Source organism: Vulpes vulpes, chromosome 11 (assembly GCF_048418805.1).
Source record: "Vulpes vulpes isolate BD-2025 chromosome 11, VulVul3, whole genome shotgun sequence".
NCBI lineage: Eukaryota > Metazoa > Chordata > Mammalia > Carnivora > Canidae > Vulpes > Vulpes vulpes.
The window spans coordinates 94897562-94912357 of record NC_132790.1 but is presented as its reverse complement, the minus strand read 5'-3'; the positions used below and the strand labels follow the sequence as shown (position 1 = coordinate 94912357).

At 40.3% G+C, this 14796-nt stretch overlaps 1 protein-coding gene across 1 annotated transcript in view; it reads left to right on the top strand.

Annotated features, from left to right (window-relative positions):
- The window catches only part of WWTR1 (WW domain containing transcription regulator 1), a 131723-nt gene that overhangs the window by 77305 nt on the left and 39622 nt on the right, over positions 1-14796 (top strand). The window contains exon 3 of the mRNA XM_072727122.1: positions 1438-1574. Coding sequence (XP_072583223.1) covers positions 1438-1574 — 137 coding nt within the window. The remainder of the gene's footprint in view (positions 1-1437; positions 1575-14796) is intronic.

Sequence of the window (14796 nt, the reverse complement as noted above, 5' to 3'; positions counted from 1 at the left end):
TTTAAAGGCCTTCTTGGGAAAACATCCAAGTGTTCACTCAAGGCAGTTCTCTGTGGCAATAACTTGCTGTATGGGATAAAGAAATCTGAAGAAGTTTAGCAGTGGCAGCATTCAAATGCGAGGAAACAGATGCAGAAGAAAAGACAAATACAACTCCATTGGGCATTGGGGGCGGGGAGGAATTGCACTGATTTAGGATTAAATTTAAGGATTATAATAGTGTCTTGCTATGCTAACAAGGATTCAAAGGAGGCTATTGTTATTCAAAATTAAGGTGTGGTTAACCAAAGAACGCTCCTTTTCAGGTGGACCTAAGAGGGTCTCTTAAGTGTGGAGGTTGACAGCCACAGTTGCTTTGAGAGAGGCAAACCTAGTTGCAAGACCTAGAACAAAAGGCTGACAGCATTCAATTTCGTTATCAGGGTTTGTTGTATAGGAATCTAGGAAGAACTCCGATAACAGTTCATAAAACAAAGTTATGGCACCAGATGAACATGCTCATCTTTAAAAGAAAAATATAATAAAATCTCAGAAAGGAGTTGATGGCATGGATATAGAAGGCGCCAGGAATGATTTATGATGTGGTTTGGGAGGAGGAAGACAAAGCTGGAGGTCCTGCCCATCTTTCTAAGGACATACGGAAACTCTGGGCAGAAGCTTATATTGTGCCAGTTTCTCTGAGATTAAGTCACAGTGACAAATCCTGGAAGTTTTGTGTAGCGAAAGTTTAATCATGTTTTTCCCTGCAGAAGCCTTCATGCCTTGACATTTGGGTTTCTCCGCATATCTGGCGCTTGCCTATCTTCCTGCTACTCTGTCCTCTAGCTACACCGTTGTTACCTTGTTGGGTGGAACGTAAAGTTCTTGAGGGTTGCATGTCTTACCTGTGTGACCCTCACAGGGCCTTCCTTGCTCTTAGTAAGAGCTCAGTAATGTCATGTTTACGAGGTTGGTGTCAAGAGCTCTGTCTTTGGCTGAGATCGGCAGAGGTGTCCTCATTATGTCAATTATGTGAGCCTGAGAGTGTGGGAGGGCTGGTGGGGCAGGAGAGCTCAGTCCTGCTTTGGGGGAGGAGTTCACACCATGGCATCCCAGTGACTGCATGGTGGGGAAGCACCTGAGGAGCTGGGAAGCAAAGACTCTTTGTCCGGGAGGAGATACACTGGTGACGCAGAAAACCTTTAAGAGGGTTTTTTGGGGAGGCTGGGACAGCTAAGTCCTGGGGTGGTATTCAGAGAGTCCCTGCTGGGGCCCTTGAATGGAGGGCTATGTGGGCAAGTGTGACCTTGGGTGGAAACAAACACAATGTGTCAGCCCTTTGTCAGCAGGTCCTAAGGAAGAAGAGCCAGTGTCATTTAACTCTTGCGCTGTTATTGGTGATGGTGATAATGATAATCACGCTGACAATTAAAAAGATAATTGTTTTCCTTCTTTTAGTCACATAGAAAAAATCACCACATGGCAAGACCCTAGGAAGGCGATGAATCAGTCCCTGAATCCTATGAACCTCCACCCTGCTGCCACTTCCACCCCAGCATCCCAGAGGTCCATGGCCGTGTCGCAGCCGAATCTCGGTAAGCCCAAAGCTTCCAGTTGGACTGAATGAACAAGTATTTAGCCAAGGGGCTCTGGAGCTCGGAAGCAGCTCTGGCTGTCTCGGTGTCTGCTTGTGCATCCAGATGGTTCTTGGGCGCATTACCCTTCTGTCACCTTTGCCTTTTTTTCTTGGCGCCTTTGCTACCTGGTCATGGTATTGCTACCTGGGTTCACCCTACAGTTTCCATGTCTCCTTCAATTGCCTCAATTGGAGTTTTTTGAAAAAAAAAAAAAAAAAAAAAAAGCTTTTTAAAAAATCACTCATTTCATCCAGTCTATCCCCGATTCTGTGAATTTAGTCCTGAAGACTTGCAGAGGTGCAATTCTGACCTCTCATCCCATTCCTTCCTTCTTTTATTACGATTATTTTGCATCATGTGCGACTGACACCAGGCTGGGTGCTTTCATGCCTTATCTCATTCAACTCACCACAACCCTACAAGAAATGATAGCATTCCCATTTTATGGAGTAGGAAGATTTTTTAAGGTCACACAGCTTGCGTTTGGAGTTTGAACTGAGCCTGCCCTGGTTTGGAAGGCATTCAGCCTTTACCTAATCTGTGCGAGGCTTCTCGAGATGCCTACCTCAGGACACTGTAGTTCACTCTTCACCTCACTGAGAATGTTTAAATGTGATTTTAGAATTGAGAAGAGATTATTTTCTGCTCATTGCCTTTACTAAAGAGGAACTAAAACTCTGCCCGCTAAAGAAATCAGATGTGAATTAAGACACTGCCGCGACGTTACTAACCAGCCTCTGTTGTCAGTCCAGGCACACACACAAAGGCTAAGAAGAAAGGGTACTTTTAAAGTTTTATAAAGGATAAACTTTCAGATAACATTTCCATTAAAGATCAGGTATCCAGATACTGCTTTATACACAGAATAGTTAATTTTAGAGTGAAAAGAATCTCCTGTTGGATTTTTCAGGGAATGAACAGGATAAAAATGGAAGCATTATTCCCAGACACCTTCCCTCATACTGTGACTTAGCCAAAGTGAGTATGAACTCAAGTAAACCCGAGTCAGCGTCAAGTAAATATATTGTCTGTTCTTCCAGGAAGTCTGGATCTGCCATTTTAAAGCTTGCAGATGTAAAATATATCCAAAAGCAAACGACTTGGAGTAACTTCTCTGGTGTCCCATATCTAAGAGGCAGATCAAGGAAAATGGTACCAATGCTTCTACCAGCAGTGGTAAACCAAAACTTCCCATGACTCATTTGTCCCAAATATATAAGAGCTCAAATAGAAAACAGTTGCAAGTGTAGTAAAGAAACCACAAATTAGGTAGCATTAGACTAGTTTCGAGGTTTCTTTTAGCCATTTAATTTTCATCAACAATTCTAAAGGTTGATTATTAAAGTATTAACTTTAATTTTATAATTCATTATAATTGGGGGGAAAAAGTCTTTCATGGACTCGGTTAAAAAAATTAAAACACTTTTTCAAAGCATTGTTCAAAAAGTAAGTCTTTCTCGGATCCCCATTCCTGGAGTCCTCTAGTGCTTTCTGGTCATGGATTTGTGTTTCTTCACATGAGTGCTAGCACACTCTACCTACTGTTCTGTCCCTTGCCTTGTCTGCTGTAATATCTGTACACACAGAGCTGCTTTATTCTTTTAAAAGATTTCCTCATAGCCTCAACATAATGATATGCCATAATTAGCGTATTTAACTGGCGGACCCCATCTGATGGATATCTAGGTTGTGACTAGTGTGTTGCTAGTACACACAATTCTGGAATGAATATCCTTGTTTATGCTGTTTTATGTACTTGCCTTCATTTTTAAAAATTGTGCAATAAGTACAAAGTGGAGTAATTAAATTAAAAGGAAACTTGAATGCTCGAAACTCAGCATTGAAGGCATTTGTGAATCTGTCTGCGCTTGTGCTCCACCTCCCTCCCTGCAAAAGCACCATTGCCGGTAAAGGATATCTCAAGAAACTGTGATCTGAATGTTGGAAACATATTTACCTATTGCTGAGTTAAAATACCTTACTTTCCAGATTTCAGATCAGTTGAAGCAGTAAATTTCTCAACACATTTCCGGTTTTTTCCCTCACAGTATTTGAATATTTGTTGCTAGCCTATGGCGAATCACAGATGTATCCCAAGGATAGACATGTAACAGGGAATGCCAATACCGCCAAAGACTGGGGTGATTTAGAGGGTCACAGTGTGGTCCTCATAATAAGTGATTTATTCAGAATATGTTATTTCAATCTATAGCTCTCTCCATAGTGTATACTATCTATTATCAATTATTTTTCAATTTTGTTTTATTTGCTTAGATACATCAGTACATACTTGGAAGGTCAGTTTAAATCGCATATCCTTTTTTTTCTTGTTTCTTTAAATTTAGTTTGCCAACATAAAGTACAACACCCAGTGCTCATCTCATCGCGTTATTATCAATTTTTAAAACCATGAAGAGCAGATCCTTCTACTTCTTAAATCTGAATTTTGGTCTTTTCATTGGCTGTAGCTAAGTGAACTTAAGTGATATGTCTCCTTCACGGGGAGGTATTTATGTACATGTGAAAATGTCAAAATACGACTAATAATAGTATTACAAGATGATTAAAATTAGTATCTTTTATAGGCTAATTTTCTATATTTCTAGGGCCGTGATATAATCTATGCTATCACTACTTTCAGAAATAAATCCTCTTATTGGGATTCTGTGTTTTACTAGATTGGGTTCATGGATTTTGGGAATCAGACTGTCAGAATTTGAAACCTGGCTTTGCCCATTACTTAGCTTGGTGACTCTGTTAATTAATAATAAACTAATTTTGCCTTAGTTTCCCTATATGTAACATGAAGATTATTATTATAGCACGAAGAGATTATGTGAGTTTATCTATGTCAAGTACGTAGATCTGATGCCTGGCACATAGCAAGCCGTCATTGTTTTATTCTTATTATTAACGTTATTCTTAGTGGGGAGAAAGTTTTATATTTAATTCCATGTTATATTTGAAGATAATTTCATTGTTCATCATAAAAGCTCTTAAGGAAAAAAAAGTTATTTGGGGCGGGTTAGAGCGCGAAGCTCTTTAAATTAGGAACAATGTTTATTACTTTCAATGAATGTAGTGCCCTCTGGTGGAAATGTTTCAGTGCGTTCCCCTCCCCCCAGGAGAAGCTTCTCCGTGAATATCTGATTTTTTCAGTGCGTCTATTCCTGAAATGTAGCTTGCAAGTTAAGTCATATTTTAATTGGCAGAGAAGAGACCTGTCACTTAAAGGTGTCCCGAAGCGAGTGACTTGTAAAGTGGAGTAAACTTTTGTCGGGCTGCATCAGCATCCAGTGAAAAACCATCTATGTAGGACTGTAGATCCGTTTGTATCTCTAAACTCAACTAACTTTTCAAATGCCCAAGTAAAATGAAATAGACTCTGCAGGGGAAAAATGCAAAAAAAAAAAAAAAAAAGGTTGTTGGTTTTTTTAAAAAAATATTTATTCATGGGAGACACACAGAGAGAGGCAGCGACACAAGCAGAGAAAGAAGCGGGGTCCCTGCAGGAAGCCCGATGCGGGACTTGATCCCAGGACCCTAGGATCAATCATGACCTGAGCCGAAGGCAGATGCTCAACCACTGAGTCACCCAGGCGCCTACCCCTCTGTCCCTTTTAAAATTTTTTATTTCAAAGACCCATCTCTGGCTTGGTCTAGTTTTTAACTGAAATTTTTGTTTTTGTGTTTGCCAAATCAGATTTTCTGTCAGGTTTTGTCCTACTTGATTCTGTTTGAGCAGATTGGTGACCTTAGTGTCTCAATCCCCAGAAATGCCCAGTGAATGGAAGAAGAAAGGAAGACATTGGAGAGCTTCAGGAGTTGAGGGGAGATGATTTCTGGGTGGAAGCTTGGGGCCGACAACTTGCTTAGAGCCCTCGCTTTTATGTAATAGTGAAGGGGGAAAATGTACGTGTGAAAGTTGATTTTTTTTTTTTCCATAACATGAACCTTTTTGTTTGTTTCATAATACAAACCGGGTTGGACCTTGTATCTTTGAATTGGCTCGCTGGTCTCATTAACCAGTATTAACACTTACTGAATTTTTTTGAAGGGGGAAAAATGAAACAAACAGGAAAAAAAAGGACTCTGCGCAGGCCCTATTCTAATATATAGGACAATGAGCTTGGGGGGGGGGGGGGTGGGAATAAGGCCTGTAAAGGAAATCAGTTAGGGTGTTAGGGAAGTGAGGGGGGTAGGGTAGAGGCTGGGCGCCTTTTTGTATAGTGGTTGATGGGAAGAGTTTGGGGTCAGAGTTGAGTTTCTCTTGGGTTAGACATTGACTAGTTTTGTTTGTTATCACCCTCTCTTGGTCTCCTTTGCCTTCTTTGTAAAGTGGTGATAATGACAGCAAACATACCCAGCTGCTGTGATGCCTATCTCCCAAACATTGTCTTGGGTACTTAGGTACTTGGCCTATAGAAAGCCACCAAAGGTTTCTTTATATTTTTTATTTATTTTTTATTTATTTTTTAAAGATTTTTGAGACACACAGAGAGGCAGAGGCATAGGCAGAGGGAGACACAGGCTCCCTGCAGGGGAGCCTGGTGCGGGATTCGATCCCAGGGCCTCAGGATCCCCACCTGGTAGCCTGATTTTTTTCCTCACTTTTCTGGCCCCTGTGTCCTTTGGGGGGGGGGTGTGTGAAGAGCTTGTGGTGTGCAGTCTCAGATGGACATGCTTCCTATAACTTGTATCCATTTGGGCACTTTTGCTTCTATATTGCAAAAATACGTTTGCAGAGGACAGACAGACAGCAGTCGGGAGGAGATGATGAAGAGGCACGTGCTCCGACCCGGCTCTTTCCCCATCAGATTATTAACAGGGCGTCTGTGACAAGCAGGCACACTCAAGTTCCACGTGAAGGACATTTCCGCCCCTGCAAGTGTGCCGGTGGCAAGGTTTTCCCATTTCTCAGCACACAAATACTGAAATCATGCAGCAACCTAAAATATCCCCGCATTTTAAAATGTTATTGCCAAGAGAAAGTGACATGCAATTTTGCCCTTTTGGTGATAATCCTAGTGATCATAAACCATGGTGTGCTGGGCTCCTGTCACACATTAACAGACCTCTTTGTTGGAATGAGGCCCCGACCTGGGGTGCCAGTATCCTCCCAGACAGAACAGGAAAAATAAAGCCTGTATAACAACCTCACCAGACTGCCAGCCCTAGCTGGTTCAGAAACTTTTGGTAAAGTGCAGCCAGAGAGTATTTTTAATGCTATAGGAATTTTAAAAATATCACACACACACACACGCACGCACGCACACTTTCCCCTTTGAAGATGTGCCGTCCACCAGGCCAGAGTCTAAGTCCTCCAGGTCTGTCTTAATCTGTACTTCAAATTATAAACACATGTGTGTGTGTGTGTTTTTCTTTTTTGCAGGGCGTGCTTTTCAAGACAAGATGGAAAATCTTGTCTGTGCTCAGTTTGGTAAGTTGGCTTATTCCCTCTAGGAAGTGCACAAAGCACTTAAAAACATTTTATCAAAAGCGAATAAAATAGCTAAGGGACGCTGCAACCCAGTGTTGCTTAAAACACAGATGCTAAGGTTTGCTAAAAGCCAGATTTATACGTAGGCTATCTTTTAAAATTCTTTTTCCAATGGTTTGTTTTGTTTTGTTTTTTTTCTAATCCAATTTCTGTGGTGAGTTTGTGGCAGACACATCTAGCTACTGGGATTTTTCCAGCTCGGATATTCTCTCTACTTTTTGAACTTTGTGTTTCTGCAGCATAAATTAGCATGAGGTGTTTAAGCACACACACACACACAAACCCAAAGACAAACTGAAAAAGCGTCACAACTTTACAGGAGGGGGGATTGAGTGACAGGATGTTGGTAGGAATGTGGTGATAGAAAGTGGGTGGATATGGCAGGGAAGGAAGACTGGTAGGCACGGGGAAAAAGGGCGGGGGTTCTGGTTAAAAAGCCTTTTTTTCTCCCCTTGGTTAGAAAAAGGAGAAACAGTTTTCTAAATACTGTAGAAATCATTATTTTCATCTTGGATTTGCAGGAAGCTATCAGTTGTCAAAATTCCCTCTATCTAAGCAACATTATTGAAGACTGTTCTTTGGAATTTCCAAAAAGAGATTCATTGCAGTTTTTTTTCTTCTTTGAAGGCTTCTAAAGATCTATGAAATGGGAGCTAAAAACATTAAATCAACTGATTCAATTCCTCTCATGCAATAAAGGGAGATGTAATAGTATATAAAGAAATTAATTTGGGGTTTCCATGTGTATATTCCATTTATCTTAATGTGGATGAATCTCTTACCCAGATCTGAACAGTTAACTCTTGAACAACGCAAGGGGTTGGGGAACAGACCCCTGCACCGTCAAAAAGCCACACATAACTTTGATTCCCCAAAAACTTAACTAATAGCCTACTCTTGACCCAAAGCCTTACTGTTAATACAGTCAACTAACACATATGTTGTATGTTATATGTATATTACTGTATTCTTACAATAAAAGTAAGCTAGAGAAGAGAAACTGTTAAGAAAATCACAAGAGAAAATACATTTACAGTACTATTCTGTAAAAAAATTGGTGTTTAATTGGACCCATGCAGTTCAAACCCATATTGTTCAATGGTCAACTGTATTCATTTGTCTGGATGAAGTAAGATGAGGTGGTAAATGCTTGTAGACTTTATTACGTGAAATTTAGAAATTTAGGTGGAAAATCTCTTTGACAGGAAGTCTTAAGAGCCATGAAAAATGTTTGATGCCACATTTTCCTAAGAAAATATTCTCCAAGATCAAATTCCTGTGTATATGCCCAATAAACACTTTGGAAAATCGTGCACACAAAGATGGGTTATTTATAACAAAGCACCCAGTAAATGCATGCAACACAATGATAAATATATTTGTAACCATTAAAATAATAGTTATAGGGCTATGTGGCATATGGAAAACTTTATTATTTCAGTCTAATTTTATGAAGCAGAAAAAATTATTTGTGCTATGACTATAATTTTGTTTTTTAAAAAAAGACTCTTTAGCTTCTCCTTTCCCACAGACTTTGCTCTCCATCTGTGTATTTCTAGCCCCCAGCCAAGTGCATTATGTATCACAGGTGCACCACTTTGTAGAGTTAATGTGTTAAGTAAGTCAATTACGTATTTTTGAATGTTAATAGTGATTTACAGTAAGCTTTTTTGACTGGGGGTGATTCCCTTTATTTTCTCTGTGATGTGGTTATACTCCTTTTACTTTTTTCCTAAAAGAAAAAAAAAAAAGGAGAACCAGTTGATGTCTTGAGCTTTTTATAGAAGGAGAGGAGGAAGGGGTGTTGGGAAGAAGGAAGCAGGCCCCATGTGCAGTCCAGACAATACCATGAATCTTCAAACTTCTGCAGTTGACTGAATTTGCCAGTGGCAAACAAGTTATTCTCTAGTCTCTAAGATCAAGGTTTCTCCCGGTGGGGATCCACATCTAGCATGGGGTAAGATCCTTTGGGGCATTTGTTAACCGTACATCGTCAGGATCCAGTCATGTGATTGCTCCTTAAAGAACAGTGTTAGGCTGCTGCTGGAATAATGCCTAGGCCCCCACCTCTAGGAAATCCTGTTTCAGGTGGTGTCAGTTGGGGTCTTGGAATGAGTGTTTTCTTCAAGTGCCCAGTTGACACTGGTCATCAGCCAGGTGTAGGAGCTGCAGCAAGATTATGTGTTTTTTTTTTAGCACAGTGATTTGAGAAAGCCATCATAGTCAATGGCAAAAACTCCCTTAGGCTATGCATTCTTTAACTTGAGGTATCTGAAAAGAACTCTGAACGTGCTCGCCAGCTTTTTGACTGGCTTCTTTGTCCAAAGTAGACATTTATTATTATGGCATTGGCATTTGTCATTTCGGCACTTGTTAGTGCTGATGCACGGGTGAACATTGGGTGCATGATCGCTGAGGCCACTTGCCAGAAAGTTTTGACCCCAGTCATACCAAATAAACTTCAAAAAAACAAGGGAAACTTTGCGGTTTAAGATCCAGGTTATTGCACTATATTGTCTAAATTCACATGGTAAGTGTGTAAGCTCACCTTGAACTTTGCTTGCTGAGAGTTGACCAGAGAATCAGGCCATTGCAGGCCTAAACTGCTGAAAAATGCCAGAGAGGCACCCCATACCCCAGAGAGGAGCAGAGCCTCTTGGGAAGGAGGTAAAGGCCAGGCCAGGCTTTTCTTAAGTCCCTTCTTTGTGTGTACTACCTCCCTTCTTTAGTTATTTTCGATGGATTCTAATTTCTTCACCAAGCTGTGGGCCTTTGTTGAGAGTTTAAGAAATCATTATGACAGTTTTAATAGTATCTGCTGGCTGACTTCCAATAGTATGCCCTCAGGAACTTCCTTGTTGTAGGGAATTTCACCCAGCTAGTTGGAGGTGAAGGGATTCTGGGATGGTTTGTCCTTTGGCCACTTGTTCCAAATTAATAAGTGCTGAGTGACATTTGGACACTCTTCTTTCATCTCCTCGTTGGGGCGCCTGGTGGTGTCCCGGCCTGTGTGTGATCATCACGTCTCCCACCCCATATCAACTGGAAGATTGATTTCTTCTTCCTTTCTGGAAGTCTAAATTTATTCCCTGGGTGTTTTGCAGTTGCTGGTGGTCAGGGACAGCTGTTCCACCATGCTTGACTCTGAATAATTCTCTGTGATGAAGTCAGCAAAATAATACTGTAAGAGAAGCCAAGAAAACAAAGGCCTTCATGGTCTTTTCTCATTAAGGGCTGAGGAGAGGAAGATCACCTCCTCTCCTTGGTTTAAAAAAAAAAGGCAGGAAAAGATAAGATCCTAAACATATTTGAGGCAACAAGATTCAAAAATCCCCCCCCCCCCATATTCTATAATTACTATTTGGTCATCCTAGAACAGCTGATCAGCAAAAAATGAGAAAAAAAAATTAAAAAAAAAAAACATTGTAATCTGATCAATCAAAACCACACTAACATTTTCTCATATATTTGTCTTTTTTCAATATAAATGTGAACAAAAAAGGTTGGAAAACCTTCTATATTCTTTTTTTTGTAGCCAGCTTTTCCATTTAGCATGTCATGAGCATCTTTCCATTTCCATTAATATTTGTCTACAATAATTTTTGATTAGCTGTTTTTATTAGAAAAGTAACACACACACGACAAAAAATTCAAACAGTTCCAAAGGCTATTCATGGGAAGTAAGTCTCTTTCACACCGAGACCCCCAGCCTTTCTCTCCTCTTCCTCAAAAACATTGCTACTGGCTTCCTGAGTGTTCTAGAAATACTCTACATACATATGTTTGCTTGGGTGTATATGTCTTTTTTAAACTTAACATATCCTAGAGAGCTTTCTAAATTCATACTTAGGGATGTATTCATTCTTTGCCAGGATTATGTAATATTCCACTCTATTGATGTACCAAATTTATTTAAACAGTCCCTTATACTGGGTATTTAGATTCCTTTTTGATTGTACAGTTATTAAGCTGTGCTACAATATGCATCCCTGTACGTAAATCTTCGTGCCTTATGCTGTTAATGAATAAGGTCATTTTGCAGAAGTAGACTTCCTGGATCTAAAAATTATGTGCATTTGAAGTTCTAATAGATGTTCTATTGCCCTCCAAAAAGGTTATGTCATTTAACACCAGTCCCAACAGTGCATCAAAATGTTCCTTTCCTCCTACTCTGGCCAGTGATGTCCATTATCAGACATTTTAGTCTTTATAATTCTGATAGGTACAGACTGGATTCTCATTGTTTATGAATGGACTTGAGCATATTTCTGTTTGCAAACCCCCTATAATATCCTATAGGGGACTATACTATAATTTATTTATCCAGTTCTTCTATAGAGAGACCTACAGGTTGATGCTATTTTTCTACTGTTAATAAATGATGTTGCAGTCAATACTCTTGTACGTAAATTTTTGTGCCTTCCTTTAGCTTTCTCCTTTCTTCCAGGTTATTTGGAATGTTTGTTAGTGAAGTATAGGAATTCCTTAAGAAGTACAATTTTGACATGGTTTGCTTTTATCAAAGGAAACAAGTAATTGCAGATTCACCAGGTGTGTTGCAGGGGGTGGGGTTGGGGGGTGGGGATTTGTTTGGGGCGCTACTTTCTTGTGCAATGAATGATTTAAGGTTGTCATAAAAAGTGTATTTTTCACCAGGCACCTAGTGTTCCCAACCAGCTCTGTTTTTCAGCTTGCATATCCATATGTTTTTGACTAAGCCATAAATGGAAGTTTCATTTGAAGTTATTTTGCTTCCCAGTACATGTCATGCATTTCATTCCATATTATTTTAGTCCTTTTCCTTTCCAGTATTCTATTTCTCAGACACCAGTGAAGATCGAGTTGTGAGTTTTCAGTTCTGCCAAGAGTTACAGATTTGCAGGGCTGGAAGAAAATAAAGTAAAAAATATTGTTTAATGTGGGTGACTTCGTCCTGGCTCACAAAACTTTCATTTAGCTGCTTCAAAGCTCACACTTCAAATATCAAGAAAAATATTCCTTTTCTACTTCTGTCAACTGCTGGAATGCCTGAATTAATTAGAATGGAACTCTAATCGCTCCCCAAGTGGAATTGGATCAGCCCATCCTAATAAAATGAACACTCAGAGCAGCCACAAATGGGAAGGCTTCTGAGCTCCTTGCTTCTGTAGTTGGTCTATCTCTATGGCCTGAGACGCTGCCGTCGAAGGATATTCCACTGGAGACCTCACTTCTCCAGTCTGCAGCATGTCTCAGTCTTTTGTGCATAGTCTTCTCCTCTGTCTCTGCCCTAGTTTTAAACACAAAACTCATTTTCCCTGCAATTTGAGGGAGTCCCAGGGCCCAAACTGTATTAAAATACCTGGCTTTGGCCTGACACGTTTCTTCCTGAGACATACTTCCATATCTGCCTTTGCTAGTGCCTTCTCCAGACCCAACTCTGCCCTTTGCGATTGTCCAGTTTTTCATCTGTCAAGAAGGCCAACGAGGAATAACTCCTCCAGCTCCAACTCTGGAAAGTCAAGGGCCTCAAGCTGTACAGTCAGTTAACTCTTAGGGCTCAGATTCCCCTCCGAAGCAAACTTAATTCTTTAAAGTCCGGTGTCCTGTTGTCAGGTACGGTTGTCCAGAATGTTTCTTCTGTAAGACTGTTCTGACCAGTCCCATAGAGCAATTCCTTATCCTGCCTTCCCAGCTGTCTTGTTTTTGTTTTTTTTTTTTTTTTTGAACATGAGATTCCCCCCCCTTTTCCAGTACGACGTGATGATTTGATACAGGTGCATGTTACGAAATGCTCACCACTGTAAATCGTTAACATCGTCACCACACAGTCACAAAATTCTTTTTCTTGTGATGAGGACAATCGAGATGTACTCTGATAGCCATGTTCAAATATATGATACACTACTGCTAACTGTACATTACATCCCATGACTAATTTATTTTACAACCGGAAGTCGGTGCCTCCTGACAAACTTCACTCAGTTATTTCTAAGTAACAGTTGGGATCTGGTGTGGGGGTGGGGAGCTGGGAGGAACAGTGGGTGTGAAGTCTTAGAATCCTTAGCACCTATGACAACTGGGGTTCTCTCCCCTTCAAACCCTGGTCAGTTCTCAAAACCATTGTTTATTTGGGGGGGGGGGGTTGTTCCTCAAAGATAAAAATGTTACTATACAATGGCCCATACGTGACGCAGTTTCTCCTGACCCTGCCAGACTGAGATTTTTCAGTCTCCAGGGAGTTTAGGGTGTGGATAGGGAAGTTTTTCTTGTTTTTCTTGTTTTTTTTTTTTTTTTTTTTTAATACATTACCTTTTATTTTCAAATAATCTTAAACTTACAGAAGAGTTTCCAGTACAAGGAACTCCCATATACCCTTTGTCAGATTTGCCTTTGTTAATTGTTTATGATTCGCCACATTTGCTTATCTCACTTTCTCTGTATGTTCATATATCTTTTCCTTTCATTTTTTTTTTCCTGAACCTTTTGAGATTAAGTTGGAGACCTCATGCATGCTCTTTTATCCCTCAATACTTCAGACTGTTATTTTCTAAAAGGGTATGTTCTTACATAAGCACAGTATAGGTATCCAGATCAGGAAATTTAACATTGGGACAAATATTATTGTCTAATCCACATCCGTGTTTGCAAATTTCTTCATTTGCCACCACAATGTCCCTTTCGGCTATTTTAGTTTTGGTTTGTGGTCCAGGATCTATCACGGACCATGCACTACGTTTAGTTGTCCTGTTTATTTAATCTCTTTTCACCTGGAATGATTCCTAGGCGTCCCCGCCCCCCATGTTTTTGGATCGTGACATTTTGGAAGAGTATAGGCCAGTTATTTTGTAGATTGTTTTTTAATTTGGATTTGTCTGGTGTTTCCTCATGGTTTAGATTTAGGTTATACATTTTTGGCAGGAATGCCACAGAAGTGATGATGTCTTCTTCTCAATGTCTCCTCTATCAGGAGGCACATGATGTCAGTTTGCCCCAATCTGAGAGATGTTGGCTTTGATCCCTTGGCTAAGGTGGTGTGTGTGGAAGATGGGGGAAGAGCAGTGTTTGCTTGGGTCAACTGGCTCCTCTACTGAGTATGTTCTATAAAGACAATGCAATATGATGAGACCCTTTTTGTTCCACTGAGTCTCTGTAAGGTGTGGCCTTAGGTCAAGTGAACCCTTCTTCTTGGGACAATGAGCAAATGTCACTGCTAGCATGCTCAGTTAGCTTCATGGAACGTTTTTAAATTAACCAATAACGGTTTGTATACCCTGATACACAGAGGTAGAGTTTTAGAATGAAACTCTGATGCCTGCATTCATTTATTCCCTGTTAGTGCCTCTTAGAAAATAAATACATAATGCGAAAGGATACACACAAATAATTAAGTTGTGGTAAAGGGAGACCATGGCTGAGGAAATAGTAAAGCCAGGACGAAGAATGTATATACCCCAGGCCCTATGTGGTTGCTAGAGGTGCGTGTGCATTTTGGTTTTGAGATTTGGGGGCTCTCGCAAAGAGCAAGGCATGTTCATTTATGAAAGTCAAAGCATTTATGAGGTCAAGCCTCACCTGGTGTTGAGGAAAAATGTAGTTTTTCCATGTATAGATACCAAAGAGGGAGTTCTCCCTTCAATTCCCCATAAGCGATCTGGACACTGCTCCAGGCGGCAGTGTTCAAAACTCACAACAGTGAAC